We start from the raw sequence: 25,838 nt of genomic DNA on the forward strand, positions 1-25,838 counted from the left end.
TGTATATACTTGAGCAAAATTCTTCACCTTTATGTATATCTATTTTCTTAGCTTTAATACCACCAACTTCAGTGAGGTGTATAAAAAAAAAATCAGACAAGTGGTAAGAACTTGATTAATGTTGGCTTTTTTTTTAATAAGATAATTTACTAACTAATCCCCACATGTCTTAATACCAGACTGATTTTCAAAGAACACTACCTTCATCTTGGCATTCATTCTCTCATTTAGGATCATTCATTTATTCATTAAAAATTATTATGAAATTAGGGGGTGCTTGGGTGGCTCAGTTGTTAAGCCTCTGTCTTTGGCTCAGGTCATGATCCCAGGATCGAACCCCGCATCGGGCTCCCTGCCCAGTGGGAAGCCTGCTTCTCCCTCTCCCATTCCCCCTGCTTGTGTTTCCTCTCTCGTGTCTTTCTCTGTCAAATAAATAAATAAAATTTAAAAAAAAACTTTACGAAATTATTCATTCATTTAATCAACAAATATTCATTGGTATCTACTATATTCCCGGCACTTCCAGGTAGTAGATTAACAATGAACAAAAAATAAGGTCTTTCAGGATTCCTCAGGGAACTTATACTTCAATGGTCTTCAGTCCATACCTGATTAGTTACAGAATTTTTTACCATTACATCTGAAACTAAGAGTCTGCCACCTCGTTTCCCAAATATACCTTTATTTTGATAATTTCAGTTTAAAATGATGTTGAGGTCTTAGAATGCTGGGCTAAGGTGTTTATACTTGTTGGTATGGGAGATGGGATAGAAGAGACATAATGGAAAAGTTAATCTTGGAATTTGTATGAAGAACGAATTTGAGAGAGGAGGAACTAGAGGTGTGCATATTGGCAGGCAGCCACTCCAGTGCTACAACTGTAATATCAGGAGAGCTTGAAGTAAAATTTGGCAGTAGGATTAGAAAAAGATATATGCAGGAAATAAAGGAAAAAACAGTATTAATACGTAACTAGTTGGATTTGAGTACAAGAGAAGGAATTTGTCTATAATTTGCAAAGAAAACAGTGCCACAGTGATTAGAAAAAAACTATTGGAAGGGGATGGGTTCTATACCTAGTTACTTAGCAATTAAATAAAGATGTGGAACTAGAAGTCAGGGCTGGATAAGCAGATTTGGAGATCATCTGACAAGAGGTCACAGTGAATGCCATCCAAGTGGGTAAGATCAATCCATTCATTTCACAAATATTTGTTGAATGTCTTATATATGTACCAGGCTTTTTACTAGGTTCTCGATTTACAAAGATAATATATGCTCATTGCTGTAACAGAACTCTTAGGCACTGATTTTCTGTTCTGTGCCAAGCACCATTCTAGACCCTAGTAACAATTGATCAAAACTCCAAAGTCCATATACTTAGGGACCTTATATTCTAATGAGGGAAAATAAATAGTAACCAAGTTAAAAAAAAAAACTACAAGTACAGTGAAGGAAGTAAATAGGGTGGTATAAGGGGGTGGGGGCCACTTTAGATAAAGTAATTTAGGGAGTATCTTGAGGAAACTACGTTTGACCTGAGACCTGATGGGAGAAAAGTTGTCAGACTTGTAAAGACCCAGAGAGAGTATTCCCAGCAAGAGGAGACAAAATATACAACCCCTGAGGTAGGAGAGAACCTGATATGTTTGAAGAATAAAAATTGTAAGACAGAAGATCAAGGTAAAGTAGATGTAGGTAGTGCCGAATCACTAGGATCTTTGTAAGTTAAGAATTGGGAGACAGTTGAAGGGCTTTTAATAGGGAAGTTGACGTCTTTTGATTTATCTATGGTAAATGATCTGATAGAAGTAAGTACCATGTACTTTAGAAGCTGATAAAAAGACTTAACTAACACATAGTGGAAAAGAGTTTGTAAAGAAAGAAAACAAAGATCTAACAACCAAATCTTAAGCAGTATCCCAAGGGTAGGAGGAGAAAGGTTTGCCAAAGAGAAGTCAAAAACTTTGAGTTGAATCAGATCATACCTTAGATAAACATTATAAGAGCTTATCCAGTGAATAATTGCAGGAATGGTGAGATGATGAAAATCCTGTTACATATCAGACAATTGAAGAAAAATGGGATTTTTTAAAAGCCTATTAAAGAAGAAATTTAACGAAGATTTGATAGCTGTCTTTAAAGTTAAAAAGAGGAACATGTAGGGAAAAAGTAGGGTAGGGATAGCAATGAGATTTTAATTTGTGTGTGTTTATTCTAATTGATTGGTAGTAACTTCCTGGAGCTCATTGTTAAGGTTTACTGGATGGGTCTTGGTTTTCAGAGATTACACCGATCAAGTAGCAATGTTTGCCAAATTCCTGGGGAAGTGGCAAGTGGCAAGCTGTTGTGCATGTTCCATCCTTGGATTGACTGTATACTTTGTGGCTGTTGAGGACAAAGCAAAAGTCATGGATGGCAGATTTTATTTCAGTACAAAAGATAATTGTTAAAAAATGAAATGAGCTGCTATAGAAAATAGTAAGTTCTCTCTCAATAAAGTTGAATGAGCAACTTATAAAAGAGATTTTAAAGGAATTCTTGTATGAGAAAAAAGTCACACTTCTAAGATTTTTTTTCAATTCTGATACTTTCTCTTTCAGGGTAGAAGAACCAGCATTGTTATGTGCTATAAATTAGCTGTTTAAATAGTTAGACCAGTATAATTCAGTCAAGCCCGCTAGAGAGAGAAATTAACAGTTGGGGTTGTTAGTATAGGATAGATACAGTTTTCATATCTTGTTACGTTTGTGGCTTCTTTCTAAACTGTGTGAATACATATAAATATTTATGACCATAAGATGTTTCTTTCAGTTTCCATTCATTTTTAATGTATTAGATTTGCTGTAACATTGGTTTTGAAGCCAGGCAAATTGGGTTCATTGTCCATCTAGTACTGACTAGCTTTTGATAGTAGACAAGTTATATAACCTTACTACTGGGCATTTGTTTCACCATCTCTAAAATGGGGTTAAAATATGCAGTTAGCCCTTGAACAACATAGGTTTGAATTGTGTGGGTCCACTTAATATGTGGATATTGTACAGTAAAGTACTATAGATGTATTTTCTCTTAAGATTTTCTTAATATGTTTTCTGTAGCTTACTTTATTGTAAGAATATAGTACATAATACATATAACATACAAAATACATATAAGTTTACTATTTATGTTACGAGGTTTCCACTCAACAGTAGAGTAGTAGTAAAGTACTGGGGAGTCAGAAATTATACTCAGATTTTTGACTGTACAAGGGTTGGTGCCTTTAACCCTTGCGTTGTTCAAGGGTCAGCTGTAATCTTTGTAGGACTGTTAGAAAAACTGAGGTAGTGTATGTAAAATCCCTTTCATTGTGTGGCACATTTTAGCCACTCGATGGCATTAATTCTTTCTTTAGCCCTAGGCTTTGATGTGTGGGTGGCTATGAATTTAAGTATAATAGAAGAGTATGTATATAGTAGGTTATGGGGAATTAATTGGTTGAATATCATTTTCTTTCACTTCAGAGCCTATTTAAAGTAATTATAGGATTTTTGATGAGTGATATGATCAAAATGAACCTCAGAGAGGGGCACCTAGGTGGTTCAGTTGGTTAAGCATCCAACTCCTGATTTCAGCTCAGGTCATGATCTCAGGGTTGTGGGATCGAGCCCCACATCTCATCAGGCTTCAGGCTCAGTGGGGCGTCTGCTCGAGAGTCCCTCTCTCCCTGCCCCTCCCCTCACTTATGGGTGCACATGCGCTCTTTCTCTCTCTCTGAAATAAATAAATAGATCTTAAAAATCTTAATCTTAAATCTTAAAAAAAGAAAAAAATGAAACTCAGAGAATTATTGTTAGAGGGAAAACAGCTGGTTAAAAGCTTTCTCTTGCAGCCAGGTTATTGTATTTATAGAGTTTTATATTTAAAATAGATGTATGTAAAAAAAATAGATGTATGTAAAAAATATATTTAAATTATATGTATGTAAAGTAACATACATACATATAAAATAAAATAAAAAAGAACTCAAAAGTAAGTTACCATCATTTTATAGTTAAGGAAGCTGAGCACCAGAGTAGTTACATATTAATAAATGTCAGAGCTGGTACTAGACCTCAGTGTTCTTCAAAATGGATGTTCTGGGGCGCCTGGGTGGCTCAGTTGGCTGGGCGACTGCCTTCGGCTCGGGTCGTGGTCCTGGAGTCCCGGGATCGAGTCCTGCATCGGGCTCCCTGCTCGGCGAGGAGCTTGCTTCTCCCTCTGACCCTCCCCGCCCTCATGTGCTCTCTCTCTCTCATTCTCGCTCTCTCGAATAGATAGATAAATCTTTAAAAAAAAAAATGGATGTTCTTTCCTCTGTGGTAGTTTGAATGAGATAGATAACAGTCACACAGAGGAGGAAATAACAATACAATGAAACCTAAAAGAGAGAAAGTAATTTAAAATTACCTATACTACAAGCTTAGAAAACTACAAAGACTGATAACTGTTGATTGGTTGTTCTTTACTTATGGTGGTGATCTTCACCTAAAATTGTTTTTTTTTCCATGGCTTCACATAGTCTTCCCGCTTTGGAGTAGTCCTCCCTTTCAGAGTTTGAAAACAGTGCTTGACCAAGTAAAGCTATTCACCCCTGAGGCCAACTAGATCTTCTAGGTTCCTGGTAGGCATGTTACTTGTCCCTAATTTGATTAGAAACTTATCTTTGGCAGAAACTACATTCCTTATCATGATAACTCCTTGTGTTTACATAGTACATTTCACTTTTTTCATGTGCCTTTTACCCTTTTACTTTATCCCTTATATTTATAGAATATTTATTTATGGAAAATGTTTATTGAAATATTTATAGAAAATGTTATTTCAAACTGTCTGACGTGTTCATGCCTAGCATTTTGCCTCAAATGTCAAGTTTCTTTCCTACGGGATTCTGGAACTTAATTATTTATACTATTTATATCCTTTCAAGATACAAAGGTCATAGGTCTTTTTGGAGTTAGGAGATACTCTGGAAATAATCTAGACCTAGAATAATCTAAGAAGGCGCAAATTATGTTCCTGGTAGGTCAGGGCTCTGTAGAATTGTCTTAGGAGGCAACACAGAGACTTTTTGTTTGGTATTCTGGGTAAGATATCATTTGGAATTTGCCACTTAAGAAAAACAAGCTTTGAAAATTGCTGATGTAATTCAGCCCCCTCATTTTACAAATTAATAAGGAAATTATGGTCTAAGGATTATAAATAACTAGCCTAAGGTATAATCCAGGATTTGTTATTATTTTTATTTTTACTGAAGTGTAGTTGACAAAGTGTTACATTATTTTTAGGTGTACAATGTAGTGACTCAACAAATCTGTACGTTATTGCTCTACTCACCACAAGTATAGCTGCTTCGCCACTATGCAAAGCTATCATAATACCACTGATTATATTCCCTATGCTTTTATCCTTTTTTCCTATGACTTATTCCATAACTGTAAGCCTGTATCTGCCACTCCCCGTCACCCATTTTGCCCATTCCCTCAGTCCGCCCCATCCTTCTGGCAACCATCCATTTGTTCTCTGTATTTATGGGTGTGTTTCCACTTTTCATAATAATCCAGGATTCTTTATTTTTTTAATCTTTTTATTAAGTAGTATCTATGCCCAACGTGAGGCTCAAACTCACAAGCCCAAGATCAAGAGTCACTCCAGCGACTGAGCCAGCGAGGCACCCCAGTAATCCAGGATTCTTAATGAAGTCTCCTATCAGTGCTGTGTTCTTTCTGTTCTTACCAGGTTACCCTTTTTATATTTTCTTGTAAAATTTGGTCCTTTTTAATGTTTATTGTAAATACAATAGTAGCTATGTAATATCTCATTTTCCTTGAATTCCCTCAGTCCTCCTAGGGGAAGAAGCCATAGAATAGGAATACAAAGACATTTTAATTTCTTCTATGTATGAGCTGTCTGACATTGACCATATTGTTTAATCTGAGATGCTATTTTTTAACTTAAAATGGAACTGCAGGGGCCCTGAATGGCTCAGTCAGTAGTGCATGCATCTCTTGATCTCAGGGTCATGAATTCAAGCCCCATGTTTGGTGTAGAGCCTACTTAATTTAAAAAAGAAAGAAAGAAAGAAAGAAAAAGAAACTACGAAAATATGTACCTTCTTACTTTTCTGCTGAAATGACACATTATGTTCTCTGAGGCTGTGAGTCCTCTGAGACAATGAACTATGTATATAATCATCTACTTTTTTTTCCCCCATCCTTGTCATCTCTTGATCACCAGTCTCCAGTATTCTTTAAGAACTCTGGTTCTTCACTTCAGCATCATTATGGGGCATTAAAGGGAAAAAAAGAACAAAACTATATATGTAAACAATCTACTTAACATAGTATTATTTCAGAGTTCTTTGAGCACCTCAGCCACAGTATACCTTTATTCCTTGTCATTTTAGCAATGACTTGTTCTGAAATCTTAAATTTGATATGCCAGACTTTCACCATATCTTTTACTTCTCTAAATGAGATAGTTACATAAAGCACCAAGATTAATGGTTATGTAGTAAGTGACAGCTCATATTGTTATTGTTAGCAGTCTGGCTCTCTTCTCTATTACCACAGATCTTGATATTTGATCAACTATTTCCATTTCCTTGATTCTTCAGGAAAGGACTGAGGAAGGGGCTATGAGCCCCTTACAAATGACATTTTCTTTTCTGTGTACCCTAAAACTAGTGTTACCCCAATCCATGTCCTTACTGATGCCTCCACATAAAGCATTCTTCAATATTGTCTTTATATCAACACCTGTTATGGAAACCCCCAACAGCAAATCATTCCTACCATCTGTCTTTTCTGCTCTAATCTACTGAATGCTGCTGAAATATTAATCATACCTATTACTATAAATTTTAGTTTCTAACCTCAGCTGGGCTTGTAAAAGTTGTCCTGTATTTCAGATCTTAATCCCATTGCCAGAAGCTTTTCTTCCACCTATCTCTTCAAGTCTTCTATCCCCCCTCAGACCCCCCTTTTTTTTAATAATCTTTTTTTTTTTTTAAGATTTATTTATTAGAGAGAGAGACAGCGAGAGCAGGAACACAAGCGGGGAGTGGGTGGGAGAGGGAGAAGCAGGCCTCCCGCTGAGCAGGGAGCCCGATGCGGGGCCCGATCCCAGGACCCTGAGATCATGACCTGAGCCGAAGGCAGACGCTTAATTACTGAGCCACCCAGGCGCCCCCCCCACCCCTTTGCTTCTGTTTTATAGATAAGATTAAGATGTACCTCTGAAACAAATAATACATTATATGTTAAAAAAGAAGAAGAAGAAGAAGATAGTAGGAAGGGAAAAATGAAGGGGGGATAGCGGAGGGGGAGATGAACCATGAGAGACTATGGACTGTGAGAAACAAACTGAGGGTTCTAGAGGGGAGGGGGGTGGGGGAATGGGTTGGCCCGGTGATGGGTATTAAAGAGGGCACGTATTAAGTGGAATGCTGAGTGTTATGCGCAAACAATGAATCATGGAACACTATATCAAAAACTAATGACATAATGTACAGTGATTAACATAAAATAATAAAATAAAATTAAAAACAAAATCATTAGGATGCAGCTTCCTCAAATTCCTCCATCACCTGCAAATATTTCTGTATCTTCCTCATTGGTTTTAGAGAAAGAGGTCTCTCTCTATCCTGTACGAGCCTATAAGAATTCAACTTGTCCCCCAGTTTCCATTCTTTCTCATCTCCTAAACCCTGTTCCACCAGTTACCTCAGCTATCACCTATATTTTTTTAACTCCTCCTTTATTCTCACCTCTGATTCTTTCTGCATATGTTCACATTCCTCCCATTAAAAAAAAAATATTTTGCTTCTTCATAATTAAGATTTTTGAAGTAGTAATTTGTTTTTAAAATCTATTCCTTCCTCTCCCTGTCATTCATTATACATTATACTGAAACTTCTGCTGTAATAGGTCCTGAACAACACACATTACATATAGTGTCATTTAATTATCACAATAATCTTACATGTATAATTATTATCACTGTTTGGGGGATTACTGAGGTACCAAAAGTTAAATAACTTTTCTTGCCCACACAGCTTAGAAAGCAGTGATTCTGGGAATCTGACAGTAAAGCCAAGTCTTACCTGAAACCAGTATGTTCTTTTTAATAGTGGGCTAATTTGTCTCTTTGTTTCCAGTATAGATTTTCTTAATCCCATATCACAATAATAATGATAAAAGCTGACATTTACTGAATACTGACTATGTGCTGAGCTTGTCTTAACTCTTAATTTTCATACAACTCTAGGTGGTTGATACCATTATTATACATATTTTACAGATAAGCAAACTGAGGCTTAAAAAGGGTAAGTAAGTAACTTGCCCAAGATCACAAAACTAGTAAGTGGTGTTGAGCTAAGATTTCAACCTGTTTGTTGTTCTGCAGAAATTAATTAAGTATGTAGTACCAGGCAATCTTGATTCTAGAGGCCTTGTTTTTAATTACCATATTGCCTAATCTGATCTGACCTCTACTCCTCTATATTTTAAATCCTTTAGTGGCAGCATATAATTTACAAGTTAAAGCCCAAATACTTTTGCAAGTCATACACAGCCCTTCATGACCTGTCTCTGCCGATCTTACCTGTGTTTCCCAAAGTATTCCTACTTACATTCTAGGCTTTGACAAGATGGAACTATTTCCTATCCCTACAATATACTTTATGCATGTTTAACTTTGTACATTCTTTCCCCTGTGACTACTGTGTTTTGTCCTCCTTTAATCTTGTAATTTATATCTGAAAACCCAACTTGAGTAATTCTTACCTTTTCTGATCATCCTACTACTATTCCCTTAGGAAAAATTGGTCATTTCTCCCTTTTGTGTCATTGTGCCAGTTGTATATGCCTCTCTATTGCCTTTATTTACGTTTCTTCTCCCCAAGAAAACTCAACTATTTGAGAACAGGACCATACATATTGCTTCTCTATATCTCCATCACAGTACTTAGGATAGGTATTCATTGAGTATTAACAGAATGAATGAAAAAAACTTAATGCAAAATATCTTTAAAACTAAAAAGCATGTTTTTTCAATTTCCTCTTTTTCCCCCCTACTTCAGCATACCCAGGTGACACACTCTGGCTGGTACAGTGATTCCCAAATAGATTCCCAAAATGACACACATTAAAATCTGAGGGCGGGGGGTGGGGGGTGTGGTCATATACAATTTGAAAATATCTTCTTTCTTAACTATTCCCATCCCCCCCACACACAGCTGAGTCTGACTTATTTCCTTATGTCTTACCTGTTATTGTCCTATAGCACAGTATCGGCATTTTAGCTTTTTTCTACCTCTGTGATCTTTAAAGTAATGTGCAAAGGCCTACATTTAGTACTGTGAGAAATACAAAACAGCAAGAAATGCTCTTTCCATAAAGTACCCTATAGTCTGGTAGGTTTAAAAAAAAAAAAACAGTTTGAGACAAAATAACTATTAAATTGTGTTTCAGAAGCTTAGGGAAGAGTTCTGCCCAACATGAGCATGCATCAAAAATTTAAAAAAAAATAAGGTACAACCACCATCAGTAAGCAGCAATAGATAATGGGATTATTCGTTGTAGAATATAATATAAATGTTTAAATTATTTAAATAAGTAATAGAGGAATTTGAAAACATAAGCAAAGAGTGAATGATGAAAAGACTAGGCAAAATGAAATAGTAGACATCTGAGATGTACTTCAAAAATAATTGGTGGCAGTGAAACATGATTAACCTTGGTAAATTGTTGAAGCTGCCTGGGAAGCAGAATGAAATAAAACTTAACAAAAATGAGAAATACAACATTTGCGATTGAAAACTTAAGTGGATGGGTTAAATAACAGAGGATTTAGTGGTATGGAAGATCAAGCTAAAAAAGTTGCCCTAGTGCAACACAAAGGGACAAAGAGATGAAAAGCATGAAAGAGAAGCTAAGAGACATAAAGAATAGGATGAAAATGACTAACACACTAAGTGGAGTTCCAGAATGAGGGAGTGGAGAAAATGGGCCAGTGGTCATATTTGAAGCAATAATGACCTAGGATTTTCCAGAAATGATGACAAACATGAATCATCAGGTTTGAGAACACAAGTCCCTGGAAAGATCAATAAAAGTTATACACATCTAAAAACTCAAGGGAAAGACATATGGACTGGATTTAGTCAAGAACGCCCTTGTGAGGGAGATGGATATTTAATTTGGTCTTGATAAAAAGCAAATTTGGACTGGTACAAGGGAAAGAGCAGTTTGAAATCTCATATGACAATATAGGTTTTGGCTGGGGAATAAGATACAGGACTAGACGTAGAAACTATGTATGTAAAGACATAGAGGCAGGAAAGTTTATAATGGGTTTGGAGAAATAGGGAGTCTTTGGAACTTTTTATACAATATGAATTGATATAGATGGGAAGCAGTTTATATATAAAACTGTTAAAACACTAGTTTGTATCATAATTGTTTACTTCTTTCTTATGAAGAGAGCAGAGTCACCCATATCTATAGGAGGCAGACTTTTCAAGCAAATATCACAACCTCATATTCTCCATTGTCTCAGTCTTAACTCTTCTCTATTTCCCATCCTCCCCAAAGATCTAAGGTTTCCCTCTTTTAGTCACATTCAGTTCAGCTGGAAAATCACCATTATTGGGCTCCTGAACTCAAAAGAGATATTACTGTTTCCTGATGTAGTTGTTTTCTATTTGCCCTAGTGGATTTCAGTGGCCCCCTTCCCTATCCTGTGCTTTGCCCTGGAGGCTGATAGCTGTGAACTTGAACCACTAGGCTCTGACTTAAAATGGGAAACATTAGGAAGTATGAGCGCAGGAGAAGAGGGAAGTCAAGGTGTTTGTTTCCCTCTCTCCTTGCCTATTTTCACAGCATTGGTTCCACTGTGGCTATAGCTCCTGTTGGACAGTCCCTTTTCCAAGGTTCCGTTCTCATTGGATTCTGGTAATTAGTGCCTCTTGCCCATTGAGGCTAGGGGTGGTAATGGATTTCTACTGTTGCTGGAATCAGTTGCTTCCCATTCTTGTTGGTTCTTTAACCTTAATCACACCTCTATAAATAGCCAATTTTTATTTTATTTTTTTAAAGGTTTTATTTAGAGATAGCGAGAGCAGGAACACAAGCAGGGGGAGTGGGAGAGGGAGAAGCAGGCTTCCCGCTGAGCAGGGGGCCCGATGCGGGACTTGATCCCAGGACCCCGGGATCATAACCTGAGCCGAAGGCAGACACTTAATGACTGAACCACCCAGGCGCTCCTATAAATAGCCAGTTTTTAAAATTCAAACTCTTTGGGGCACCTGGGTGGCTCAGTCGGTTAAGCGTCTGCCTTTGGCTCAGGTCATGATCCCAGGGTCCTGGAATCAAGCCCCACGTCGGACTTCCTGCTCAGTGGGGAGTCTGCTTCTCCCTCTCTGCCCCTCCCCCTGCTCATGCGCGTGCTCTCTCTCTCTCTCTCTCTCTCTAAAATAAATAAATAAAATCTTTTTAAAAATAAATTCAAACTCTTTGAGTGTGCAGTTTCTTTGCTGCTGGGACTCTAACTGGTATTTCCCAAGTCTGTGTTGCCTTCAGAAGCCCATGGAAGGCCAATTAATAGAAGACCAATTAATGCGATATCTGCCATATTGTACGTTTACAAAGTCTTGCCTTTCTTGGCTCTTGAATTTTCCATGCTTTGCTTTTTGTCCCTTTTTTTCCTTTTCAGCAGTGGAGCCTAGCTTTCAATTTCTTCTATTAGAGGCTCGCCAACTTTCTTGATTCACAGCATCCTCAGTGTTCTAGGTTTTGTTTTGTTTTGTTTTTTTTAAACAATGTGTGTCCAGGCCAGAAGAAATATCCAACAATTTCATTTATTGAGAAATACTAACTAAAAAGCTTCTGTGCAACGAAGGAAACATGAACAAAATGCAAAAGCATCCTACAGAATGGGAGAAAGTATTTGCAAGTCATAGATCTGTTAAAGGGTTAACATTCAAAATATATAAAAAGGTCTTATAACCTAATAGCAAAAAAGTCTGTTTAAAAAATGGACAGAAACTGAATAGACATTTTTCTAAAGAAGACATTCACATAGTCAACAGGTACATGAAAAGGAGCTCAGCATCACTAATCAAGGAAATGGCAAGTCAAAACCATAATGAGATAACCTCACACCTGTTAGATGGCTGTCATCAAGAAGACAAGAGGTAACAAGTGTAGACAAGGATGTGGAGAAAAAGAAACCTTTGTACACTGTTGATGGGAATGTAAATTGGTGCAGCCACTATGAAAAAATAGTATGAAAGTTTCTCAGAAAATTAAAAATAGTACTACCATATGATTCGTCAGTCCCACCCCTGGGTGTATATTTAAAAGAAATGAAAATAATATCGAAGAGCTGTCTGCACTTCCATGTTCATTGCAGCATTATTCACAATGGCCAAGTTATGGAAACAACCTGTCAACAAATGAATGGATAAAGGAGATGTGAGATACATATGGAACATTAGTCAACCATGAGAAAGAGGAAATCCTGCTATTTGCAACAACATGGATGACCTTGAGGACATTATGCTAACTGAAATAAGCCAGACAAAGACAAATGCTGCATGGTATCATTTATATGTGGAATCTTAAAAAAATAAAAATTAAAAAAGTCGAACACCCAGAAATGAGGTAGAGGAGTGGTTGCCAGGAACTAGGGGGTGGGGAAAATATGGAGAGATTGGTTAAAAAAAAAAAAAAACTTTTAGTTATAAAATGAATAAGGTCTGAGCACCCAGTGTATAATATGGTAACTGTAATAACACTGTGTAATTGAATTTTTTTTCATTTAAATTCAGTTAGCCAACAGTGTAAATGAAATTTACTGAGAGAATAGGAAATACGTGAAATGATGGATGTGTTAATTAGCTAGATGGGAGGAATCTTCATAGTGTATACATATATCAAAATATCATGATATACACTTTAAATATACACAATTTCATTTAAAAAGTTACTTAAAAATATTTAGTATTTATGTCTTAACAAACTAGTACTTTTTGAGTGGAAAAATTGAGAGAAAAGATAATTTTATTTCATTTTTATGTAACCAGTTATTTACTAATGAAGTCTGCCTGTTGTATACTATATAATTTCTCAAAGCATGGAATCAGATGGAACACAGCACCCTTACCTCCTCTTACACATTGATTTTTCGTGTGGAAAAATCAATTGTTGAAAATCCAGTTTAGCAAAGATAAGATGTCATCAAAAGGAGTGTGGTACATTCTGATGTTGAAACTGAACTTACCGTGAGCTAGTATTTCTTATGGTGTCCCACAGGTGTCACTGTGTTTCCTTTGTAAAGTTAAAATATCGTCCATTGCCCTAAGAGTTCCTCACAGTTTGGAAACTTCAGCCTTCCTGATGCTTCGCTTCTTTTTATGCTAGATGTATGCTGGGTTTTTTTAATTGCAGCACATTTTTTAGGCTGTTCTCCTTCCTATCCTACTTGTATGGCTGATTCAATGTCTCTTATCTTTTTCTGTTTACTTTCAGGCCTTAAAGAGACTTCATACAAATCATACAGGTGCCTTAGATCTACCACAGTTTTTTCTTTGATCCTAGGTTCAAATTCATAATACCAAATGAAGCACAAGTTGGGACAGAATACTGTCCCATGAGTAGCTCAGATCATACTGCTCAGCTATTTTGATAGTGATTTTACTCCATGTAGAAATTTATTGCTCTTAGAGTTTGACATTACCTAGAAAGATGTCCTTGCTTTCTAGAACTGGCCTGCTTCATCTGGAAAATTGCCAGCAAGTAAGCAGTCACACTTAGAGTGTAAATTCAGTTAACATTAGTGACATCACTTTATATAAAAGGTATTTTCCTTTTTAGGTGCTCTTTTCCTGCTTTACCTGTCCAAATCACACTGGATGTTAGGGATTGAAGTAGATTTAGGGTTCCATGAAACAGTGTTAAGTATTGACATAAAAGAGCTTAATCTGCTCTAGATCACAGTCACCCTCCCCCCTTAAATTGTAGAGAGTCATATTCACAAGGAACAATGCAAAGTCACAAAATGCGAAGAGCTTTATACCTAAAATCTCAATGTAGAACTCCAGGAAAGCTAGTCGTCCATCTCATATCTTAAGATCTTTCTAACACACTTCAGTTTAAACACGGAATGAAATGAAAGCAGAAAGAGAAATGAGTCAGTACATTTTATCAGAGTGGCTAGAATAAATACAGATGAAATGATTGGACCTCTTCTCGTCCAGAGAAAGATACAATCTTAACCATGTGTTAAGTAAAGTATAAGAACTTTTAGCAAATACTAATTCCATCCCCAGCATCTGTACCCTTTCATCTCTCTGCCTGTTCCATCACAGGTCTTCCTCCCTGACACTGTGGAATAAGACAGGAGAAAGTGCACCTCTCCTCTAGTCTGAAATAGTGTAGTGTAAATTACCAATCCCTGGTTCAGTTAATTCATCTAGTTTATTTCCCAAAATAACTTCCCAGAATACTTAAACTTTAAATGCCATTTGCTGATCTTAAAAGAATTATGCTCTACTCATATTTCCTCTTTCATGACAGATACTGTCTCATAGTAATTGTGTTTCAGACAGAAGGAGGAGGTGGCCCTGGGTTCACATACTGCCATTTATATCTTTTTCTGATTAGTTACGAGACCTTCTGGTGCATTGTGTTTTTACTCATTTTTTTTTAATGTTCTGTTTTTTTATAAGTGTTCTTTCTCTTTGTTTTCATCAACTCATTATTTAAGGTGAAAAGATTTGTTATTGTGTATACTAGAAGCTTATGTAATAGGCATAAGTTCATAAATCGAAAGTTCTTATATGAAAGAAACAACTTATTACTTAGTTGAGCCTAAGGGGGGAAAATGTTTAGCTCTTTTTGTGGATGGTCTGGAAAATCCTGAAAAACAAAGTAATGGAGAGGTCTGGTGCTTTCTAATTAAAATGTATGTAGATTATAACCTATATGTAGGTTAGTTTATGGCTTGACCCCGTTTTTATAAACTGTGTTCTAATTGATTGTTAAAACCTTAAGTATGTTTTTCCACATAAGCATTATTTTTAATGATTACAGAGTATTCTCTCATGTGGATATGGTATAATATACTATTTTCTGGACATTCAGGCTGTTGCTAATATGCTGCCTTCTGTGGGGGAGAAGGGTTATAATAAATGAACATCTTTTTGTATAAAATTTACTCTGAATTTCCCCTTCCTACCTGCACAGGCCCCTGCTATCACTAGTCCTATTACCGGTGGTATTCTTTTGAAGATTAAATGACCCTATACTTTTAAAGTGCTACAGTGTGTAGCACACTGTAAGTGCAGAATAAATGCTATCTGCAGACCTTTCCCTGACTCAACATTGGGATAAGGAAATAAGACAGTTTGAAATGGGTTCTTTGAGAAGAGCACTGAGGTCTTTCAGTAATAGCACAGTAAGTGATACCAAGACTGAAGCTGTGACATGGGGAAGAGTTTCTGTGGTCATTGTTCTGTATTGGTTGTTCCCAATTGTGTATTTGTAAAAAAGGAATATCTTAGCTGGAGACTGGTGGCATATAAATTTCTTCCTTGGAGTTAAAATATGTAAGTTTGTTAAAATAATATGTAATAGAGAAACATTACAAAGCACTCTTTAAAATAGTGTGACTTTTGTGTGTGTTATCTTTGTTTATTGTATTTGTATTTTATATTTTTTGTGATCTTTTATTCAAGTGTGTGTCCAATGATGTCTTCTGTTTTTTTTTTTAATTATCCTAGTCACGTGAACTGGAAATTTCAGTTTATTGGCGTGATTGGCGATCTCTGTGTGCTGTAAAATTTCTGAGGTTAGAAGATTTTTTAGACAACCAACGGCATGGCATGTGTCTCTATTTGGAACCACAGGGTACTTTATTTGCAGAGGTAATAAATGTATTTTATTAAATGTGCATTACTATAATTGAAATTATGTATGTAGGCAGCATGATGTAGAAGTGGAAAGAGTATTAGGCTGAACTACAGGCAACTTGAATTCTTCGCTCAACTCCACTACTGCATAGGTATATTACCTTAAGACAAGTCATTTATCCTGTCTAGGTCTGTTTTCTCACCTAGAAAATAAGGAGTTGGGCTTAAATTATATCTAAGATTCTCTTAAGTTTTCAAAACATAGAAGTTTAGTGAATTTCATGAACCATAAATCCAAAGCTGTACTCATGTCAACTTGAATTTTCTTCATTGCAGGTTACCTTTTTTAATCCAGTTATTGAAAGAAGACCTAAACTTCAAAGACAAAAGAAAATTTTTTCAAAACAACAAGGTAGTTACTAAGGAATCAAACATAATGTCTTTTGGTGTATCGTTATACATAGAAGATCTGCATTTAAAAGTGATGCCCATCTTTGTTTTTTGTTTTTCTTTTATTCATTCATTTCTAACTTTTTAACTAAGGAACATTTCAAGCATATCCATAAGTAGAGAGACTAGTACTATGTATCATCACTCAGCCTCAACAACAGTCAACTCATGGCCAGTTTTGTTTCATCTATATCCCATCTACATACTACCTCAGATTATATGAAGCAAACATAGATACCATATTGATTCTTCCATAAATATTATAGTTAGTATCTCTAAAAGTTCATTCTTTTTTTTTAAGAGAATTCTTTTTTAAACCTTAGCCACATGTCATTGCTAGACTTAAAAAAACAAACAGTGCCTACCTATTTATTTTTAAAACTATTTTCACTATTTTGCAGATGGTTAAGAACTATTTTTTAAGTGACAGATTTTATTTGTTCTTCATAAATTATAAACCAATGAATATGAATTTTTAAATTATGGCTTTTGGTAATCTATAAAAAATTCCTTATTCTGTTTTCTTTATTCACAATATCCACAGGCAAAACATTTCTCAGAGCTCCTCAGATGAATATTAATATTGCCACTTGGGGAAGGCTAGTGAGAAGAGCTATTCCTACAGTAAATCATTCTGGCACCTTCAGCCCTCAAGCTCCTGTGCCGGCTACAGTGCCTGTGGTTGATGTACGCATCCCTGAACTAGCACCTCCCGTTAGGTATGTGGCTACGATTTTTAAGCATCGCTTTTAGGAAATAGTTATTTTTAACATTCATACATACTGCTTACAGTGGGTCTAGTAAAAGTCTGGTTTTTTCCAAATAGTATTTTGAAATTAGTGTTCTGCTTACTTTAAAATAATAAAAAAGTAAAATTGCTTTAATTTTAAAGCTATTTAAAATATATACTTTTGATTACTGTTTTTGGTGAATTACTTTATCTTCTATAAGTGATTCTACAGTAACCAAATTGGACTTTGATCTTGAACATGAACCTCCTCCGGCCCCACCACGTGATTCTTCCCTTGGAGAAATAGATGAATCTGCTAAATTAAGAGATTCGGATACACCAGGACAGGCAAGGCATTTTAAATCTTGTATAATTCCTTTTCACCAAATGAATTACTGATAAAAGCATCATACATCATAATGAATGAGATGTACATATCAATTAATTTAAATTGCTTATGTGAACTGTGTTATGTTTCTTGTGAGTAAACATAAAACCTCTGGAAGCTCGTGGGCCAGTACAGATGGAATAGGCTGCTGAAGGTAAAAGGAGCATAGGAGCATGGTTGCTATTAGATGATATATTGCTTCAAACACTCTTCATCTTAACTTGGTTAACATGATTTCTGGATATGCATTGAAGATGATAATGTGTTCATTTTTCAAATTTTTAAAATAAGTGTAATAATAGAATTAATAACTGTAAGAATGTCCATTTTCTGAATTTTACTTTTCTTGCTAATATTTATATGGACTCTTGACATTTTTAAACTTTAACAAATAAGTTGTTTTCTCAATGTTTCTATGATTTAATGAGTATTTAATATTTTATAGGATTCAGAAACTGTCTTTGATATTGAGAATGACAGAAATAGCATACTTCCGAAATCTCCATCTGAATATGAGCCTGATACTCCTCAACCAGGCCTAGGATACAGTGGTATTCGAGAACTTGAGAATAGAAGGTAAAGAATATATATACACAGCTTTGCTACTACATGTTTGGACCCATACTTTTGCCTTATTTTTAATTGACATACTGTTTTCAGATCTCAACCGATGTTTCAGTTTAATCTACAAGACTTCAGATGTTGTGCTGTCTTGGGTAGAGGACATTTTGGAAAGGTAATCTTTTAAGTTTTCTTGGAATGAGTACAAAAGTAATGACTCAAATAGAAAATACTTATTTTAATCTCATTTCAGGTGCTTTTGGCTGAATATAAACACACAAATGAGATGTTTGCTATAAAAGCCTTAAAGAAAGGAGACATTGTGGCCCGAGATGAAGTAGACAGGTTAGTTTTTTTTTAATGAAATTGTTTATTTTTCTGAAGTTTTAACTTAAGATCATGAAAATTGATATATATATTGCAACAGGAAGACTTTCCATTTCCATAATATGTGAAAAAACTAATGTATCTATACTTGATATAAGGTAGGCATTAATTATTGTTTTTCTTTCTAGCCAGCTTCTCCTTATGACACTGGTTAGTGGGTACCAAGGAAAGATGATGAAATGTTTAAATTAAGTCTGTTAAGTTTTTTATACTTGGAGATGGTAAAGTGTTTATATGGAACAGGAACTGTTACTCATCTGTAGTTGGATGAGACTATTTCCCATTTCATATTACAGAAGTAATAGAATGTCAGTTACAGGTAATCTGCACTTAACTGAGTGGTTAATATATTCTGCTTTTTAATATGCACCTGTATCTATTTTTTCTTTCATTTTTCTGAAAATGGTATTTTATAACCAGAACATCTTTTTTTTCTTTTTTAAATTAAAGATTTTTATTTATTTATTTGACACACAGAGACAGAGAGAACACAAGCAGGGGGAGCGGGAGGCAGAGGGAGAGGAAGAAGCAGGCTCCCTCGATCCCAGGACCTCGGGATCATGACCTGAGCCAAAGGCAGACACTTGACCAACTGAGCCACCCAGGCATCCCTAACCAGACCATCTTTCCTGTCTGGGTTTAATAAATGTAAATTGATATGGATACATCTTTATATCCAATTTTTAAAATGCACGGACTCGGGGGACAATATTATAATTAGGTTAGAGAATATGCTTTAAAAAGACTGTCTTAATAGGGTGATTAAATACAAAATTATTGTATAACAAGTGGCATATTTATTACAGAAAGAGACTTTCATTTGATATGTATAAGCAGTATTTGTTTTAAACCACTTGGAAGCATCAGTTGATATTAATAGAAGACAGGCCTATATTGAAAAGAGCCAGGACTATGAGTGAAAAGACTGGCTTCTCTATTCCTGGTTGTTCCTTCTTAATTAATGATTTGACCCCAGGGTAATTCACTGAACATCTTTGAACCTCAGTTAACTCACAAATTTTTAAAACATATTTTTTGATAATGCTTTCTTTAACGAATTGTATTAAGTGCTATACACACACACGCACACCCCAAATTGCTACTTTTCATGATTTTTCCCCATGATATGGAAAGTTCTTTCTTTTTATGATTTATTTATTTATTTGAGAGATTGAGAGTGCGTGCACTCAGGCTGGGGAGGGGCAAAGGGAGAGAAACTCAAGCAGACTCCACTCTGAGCCTTGAGCCCCACAAGAAGCCCATCTTGGGGTTCAGTCTCACAACCCTGAGATCATGACTTGGGCTAAAATCAAGAGTCGGTCACTCAACCAACTGTGCCACCCAGCCACCCTGGGAAGTTCTTAGAATTAGGATAGATCTTGAAAATGAAGTTTTCCTTTATGTAAAAAAAAAAAAAAAAAAAAACTCCTTTTGGATTTGCCTATTTATTTTTTACCTGTTTTCCATATCCCTCAATTACATCAAAATAAACTCTTTCTTGATATATAAAACTACTCAGGATTTTGCTGAATATTAATATAATATTCTGTGCACCATAGGATATGTTTAGAACTGTATTTTTATTTTACTGAAGTAGTTGGTTAAAGCAAACTTTTAATCACACTGTCAGTCTTTTTATAACTGCAGTAATAACTAGGGCCAAATATTTTTATTTTATGGAAGAATATTTGCTTTATTCCAGATCTGTGAATGGTAAATTCATTGTTTTCCAAAAATAATAGTAAACTGGTACTACTTCTCTTAATCTTGGTGGTTTATATAGCTTCCTGCTACCTGGTTACTACTACTTTGAGCCAAGTCTTTATAGAAGAACACTTTCTAATTAAATCTAGACAGAATAACAATACTACTATTAAGGAAGAATGTCCAGATTAGAGGATGGAGCTTTAGCCAGAGCCTAAGGCTATTACCCCTACTGAAAATTAATCCAGTCTTGGTGAAAAGTTGATGAGTGATCCTTACTAACTTCAGTTATAAATCCACATATTCAATAACGAAGTAAAATAATCTTCAGTAGAACTCGTACAAAAACAGAAATAGAAAATCTGGAGAAGTAAAACTCAGTGTTAGAAGGAATTTGAGGAAGGCAGCAAAAAGGAGCAATTAGAGGAAAGCAAGAAAAGAATAGAAAATTAGATGAACATATTTTGAAAAGTAATACATATTTATAACTTGAAATTCTGAATAGTAAACAAACTAATAAGCAGATTGCTTTATATCCCTAGTTCATCCTTTTAATAGATCCATAGAATTTGATGTTATTGCATATTACTGGGGTTTTTTTTGTTTTTTTTGTTTTTTGAATAGATGTTTCCAAAATACTTAGTGACAGTTTTCCTTTCTAAGTTTTCTTTCTCTAGTCTGGATTTTATTATTTTACTTAGAAAACTGCTTTTTTTTTTTTTTTTAACAGATCATAGAAAATTCCAAATCAATGTCTTTTTGAAATGAAAATTATGAACTCCAAATGTGATTCATTTACAAAGATTGCATTCTCCACCTACCATTAGTAGAAAATTCTCTGTCCTATCTATGCCCAGTCCTGAGTAAGAATGTTAAATTTATGTCCCTGTAGTCCCTCCTCATTCAGCTTCCTTTTCTTACCAGTTTATATTTCAAGACAACAGAATATTACTGGAATTATATTGGTTGGAAGTATACTTTTGCAGTCATAGAACAAAAGCACAGCTAATCAGATATTGTAAGTATACACTGGGGCGCCTGGATGGCTCAGTCAGTTAAGTGTCTGAATTTGGCTCAGGTCATGATCTCAGGGTCATGTAATTGAGTCCAGAATCTGGCTCCACACTCAGCAGGGAGTCTACTTTTCCCTCTCCCCCTACCTCTCCTCCCAGTCATGTTTTCTCTCTCTCTCTCTCTCTCTCTCTCTCTCTCTCTCAAATAAATAAATAAATGCTTATTTTATGTATAAATAAATATACATTTATTTATATTTAAAAACCTGTACATATAAAATATGTGTGAATATGATTCAACCCTAAGACCTTAGTCTTATTACAGTGTTGTTTTCCACTGACCAAAGTAGCTATTTATACAAGTTTTTAAGTTTCTAGACTGTCTATTGATGTACTGAACTCTGAAGGAAGTGCACAAAAAATGTTAGGATGGAATTAGTCGCTTAGGGAAATAAGATATAAGTACATTAGTTATGTAAATAAAAGCCTAGATATGTTTGAGTTTAAAATAAATAGTACAGACAGTAGGAGCTCAAAGAAAGGGGAACATCATGGTATGCGGATGGATTTAGGTAAGACCTTGTAAGAGAGTGGATTTGTGCTATTCTTTGGCACATGGAAGATGCTTGGGAATATGGAGAGAAGTTAAATGACAATTAGAGGGATATGTTCTGGACAGAATGAATAAAATTTGAAGTTTTTGAATAAGGTTGGATTGTTCCATGAACTTTTAAGGGGAATATACAATTTAGGTAAGGTTGGGAAAAGTTAGACTCTTACAGAGTAGCTTTTTGGTGTGCTGTGAAATGCTTGAGATTATTATGACAATTTTGGTCTATAAAGAACCTGCCACCTTTACCTAAGAGTCTGAGACATCTATCCATTCCTCATCAGTATTACTAGTCCTCATCAAAGCCTTCCTGGGAATGGCATTAAAGCCATTTAGGAGGCATTCTGATCAGTGATTCTCAATCTTTTACATCATTTACATGTTCAACACAGGTCTAACCTAATACCCATCCATGAGAATTAGTGATTCACCCATAATAAATTAGTAATTCACCCATAAATATAAACTATATAGACAATGAAGAGACAGTGTTTGTTATCTACTTGAGCCTAAACATCTTGTCATTTTGTTTTTGTCTAAATATTTTATCTACAGTACTCAAAATTTAGATTTATTTCATAAATCCATTGTTCTAGAAGCCATCTTAATCAGTCTTACCCAATTGGACATTATTTTCCCATATACTTAAGAGGTGATGAAAATCAAAGCTATTAGCTTTTTTAAAGTCTTCTTTTGAATTTATTTCAGATAATCACTTACTTTGTAATAACACTTAGAAACCTTGCCAAATATATGTAGACATAACCCTAGTTTTAAAACAATTACACTGGGACTTTCTATTTCTGAGTACGTATAAAATCATAAACAGATTGTGTGAAATCAGAGAGAGGGTAAGAGTTTGTCTAGAGTATGACCTTGTTAAGTGGAGTTTAAACACTATTCCATAATAGCTGCATTTACTGTCAGTATTTAAAACTGAACAGATGTTTTAGTTAATCCAGAAGACAACTATATTAACATAGCATTAAAAAGTCCATGTTCCTTCTACACAACAGGTATGGTTTTTTTTATTTATTTAAATGCAGTTAATTAACATATAATGTATACTTGGTTTCAGAGGTAGAGGTCAGTGATTGATCAGTCTTAAATAAAACCCAGTATTATATAAGTGCCCTCCTTAATGTATATCACCCAGTTACCCCATCCCCTGACCTCCCTTGCCTCCAGCAACCCTCAGTTTGTTTCCTATGATTGAGACTCTCTTACAGTTTGTTTCCCTCCCTCTCTGGTTTTGTCTTGCTCTTAAATGTTTTTAAAATTCTACTTAAATTTTTTTTTGAGTCATAGCAATGTAGTCTGGATACCCAAATAAATACTTTATCTTTAAAATTACCTTTTTAAAAAATAACTCCTTAAAAGACCCAAAAGAAAGAAGAATGGATCTACCTCCCTCTAACATTAGCATTTTTTGGCATTTTGAAATTAACAATAACAAAAATCTAAGCAATCTTTTAATTTTAAAAATAAAGGCATTGTTAATGCTTTTAAACAAACATTAATGTCAATAAAGTGCCTATTTTATATTAGAGACATAATCTAATTGTTAATAAAATGTATATTAATATCTTTATTTTGATCAGTTGTTTACAATATGTTAATTCCAACTTGTAGTTGAATAATATTTGATGGGCGCCTGGGTAGCTCAGTTGGTTAAACATCCAACTCTTGGTTTCTGGTCAGGTCATGGTCTGAGGGTCATGAGATCCCGCCCCGAGTTGGTCTCCATACTCAGCTCAAAGTCTGTTTGGGATTCTCTCGCTCTCCCTCTCCCTCTGCTCCCCCTGCTCACTCGCTCGCTCACCTACTCTCTCTCTCAAATAAATAAATAAAATCTTTTAAAAAAAAATAATATGTGACCTGGTTTTCTTCTACTTTGAGTTTTAAAGTCAAGTTGATTACTAAATATTTTCAAGGAAAGAAAGAATGGTATTTTTTGCTATTTAGGTAAAATTAATGTTCCAGAGTCTGTAAGGTTGACCACTGTTCTTTGTAGCAGCTTGTAAGAGTCACGAGCTGCTACAAAGGCAAAACCTGTGATCACTATAGATTTTTACAAATTAGATCATTCTCAAGGAACTTTCTTAAAGCATGTTAATAGAATTCTCTGTGTAGTCTATTTTCCAGTCAGCCTTCGAAATTAAAGTTTTATGCAGCATATCATTACCTTTCAACTTCGTATTTTATATGAAAAAATATTTGAATACTATAGCTTATGAATTATAAATACTGTCCTTGAAATTACCTTCATCACAAATTTTATATTTTTTAAATTATTCTTGGGGTGCTTGGGTGGCTCAGTTGAGCGTCCCACTCTTGATTTCGGCTCAGGTCATGATCTCAGGGTCCTGGGATTGAACCCCATGGGCTCCCTGCTCAGAGGGGAGTCTGCTCCTCTCCCTCTCCCTCTGCTCCTCCCCGACCACGCAGGCACGCTCTCTTTCTCTCCCTCTCTATAAAATAAATCTTAAAATTTTTTTAAAAATTATTCTTTAGGTTGTTAAATTCTCACCAATTCCTGATAAATGTTCACAGTTTACCCTTAAGTAAGATTTCTTTAACTATGACCACTAGCCCTGTAGTTGCTACTCTGATACTATAAATGTGAACTTTGATCTTTATGTCATGCTAATATTTTAGTTTTCATTGATATATTTCAATTATAGTTATATATATCAAATAGACCAAATTTTTTAAAGTAAAACTAAGACATATTTTATGGTTTTAAAGTTATAATAGGTAAGAACTTTGCTTATTTTAGAGTTCAGTAATTTTTTAGAGAATGTTACTTCCAACTGGAACTCTTTTTATTTTTAAATGTTTTCTCTTACAGCCTGATGTGTGAAAAAAGAATTTTTGAAACTGTGAATAGTGTAAGACATCCCTTTTTGGTGAACCTTTTTGCATGTTTCCAAACCAAAGAGCATGTTTGCTTTGTAATGGAGTATGCTGCCGGTGGGGACCTAATGATGCACATTCATACTGATGTCTTTTCTGAACCAAGAGCTGTGTGAGTATGCTTTAGACATTTCTCTGAGTTTTCTTCATGACAGGTTTCTTGCTAGGAAGGAAGAAAGCTCTCTGAACTTTTTTTTTCTTTCCATGAATGGAAAGTTTCTGCAAAGAATATGAAAACTCACCTTACTTACCTTTTTGCCATATATAAATGTATTTTACTCTGTTGTACATGTTGAAAAATTTATAGATTACCCTAAATCATACTTGATAATTTAGATACACAGTTTAGGTTCATTTTAGTAAAATTGCTTTTTTTTCTATTTTCTTCCTAGGGAATGCCATCTAGAATCATGGCTTTATTTTATTTTTTTAAAACCATGGCTTTAAATACTAACTATGCTCAAAGTATATTGTTAAATGAAAAAAGAAAGTATAAAGGAGTCTCTATCGTGTATTTGTATAAAATATTTATATTTGCATTTTAAAGGGTAATAAGTTAAAAGAATATAAATTAAATATTTGTTTGCATGTGCTTACAATATCTCTGAAAGGACATAAAAGAAACTTGTATGCATATTGCCTCCATCGAAAGGTGTAAAAAGCAAACTTTTCACTCTCTTTTTGTAAGTTTTTGCTTTTTCAAATGCATAAAAGTAATAGGAAATACATGAGATTAAAAATACATGTATATATATTTTCTCCCTACTGTTATCCCAGTTTTATAGCTTTTCAAGTAGTGGAGCTAGGATTTGAACCTCGGAAAGTGCTCTGAGTAGCCACACTCTGTATGCCAATGTTTACCAACTTTATATCTCCAGCCCTGACTTCTTGCCTAAACTTCCAACTCCAATAACATTGAGCACCAACTTGACTTCCCTTTGTATGACTAATAAGTATTTCTCTTTGCAAACTGAATTCCTGATTTTTCCCATTTCCCCCCAACCTTACCCACCACTCCCAGGCCTGCTACTCTTCTAATCTTCCCCTTCTTAATAAATGGCAGCACGAGTAGTTCAAGGCAAAACATAGGGAATCATTTTTTTAAGGCTTTATTTTAATTGCAATTAGTAATTGCAATTATAACA

General features: G+C 35.0%; 1 protein-coding gene across 1 annotated transcript in view; it reads left to right on the top strand.

Moving 5' to 3' along the window:
• PKN2 (protein kinase N2) overlaps window positions 1–25,838 on the top strand; it is a 137,785-nt gene that overhangs the window by 95,333 nt on the left and 16,614 nt on the right. The window contains exons 9-16 of the mRNA XM_027608178.2: window positions 15,806–15,949; window positions 16,271–16,346; window positions 16,929–17,103; window positions 17,336–17,462; window positions 17,948–18,078; window positions 18,163–18,238; window positions 18,317–18,408; window positions 24,629–24,805. Of these exons, the coding sequence (XP_027463979.1) occupies window positions 15,806–15,949; window positions 16,271–16,346; window positions 16,929–17,103; window positions 17,336–17,462; window positions 17,948–18,078; window positions 18,163–18,238; window positions 18,317–18,408; window positions 24,629–24,805 (998 nt within the window). The remainder of the gene's footprint in view (window positions 1–15,805; window positions 15,950–16,270; window positions 16,347–16,928; window positions 17,104–17,335; window positions 17,463–17,947; window positions 18,079–18,162; window positions 18,239–18,316; window positions 18,409–24,628; window positions 24,806–25,838) is intronic.

The sequence above is a fragment of the Zalophus californianus genome, chromosome 4 (assembly GCF_009762305.2).
Source record: "Zalophus californianus isolate mZalCal1 chromosome 4, mZalCal1.pri.v2, whole genome shotgun sequence".
NCBI lineage: Eukaryota > Metazoa > Chordata > Mammalia > Carnivora > Otariidae > Zalophus > Zalophus californianus.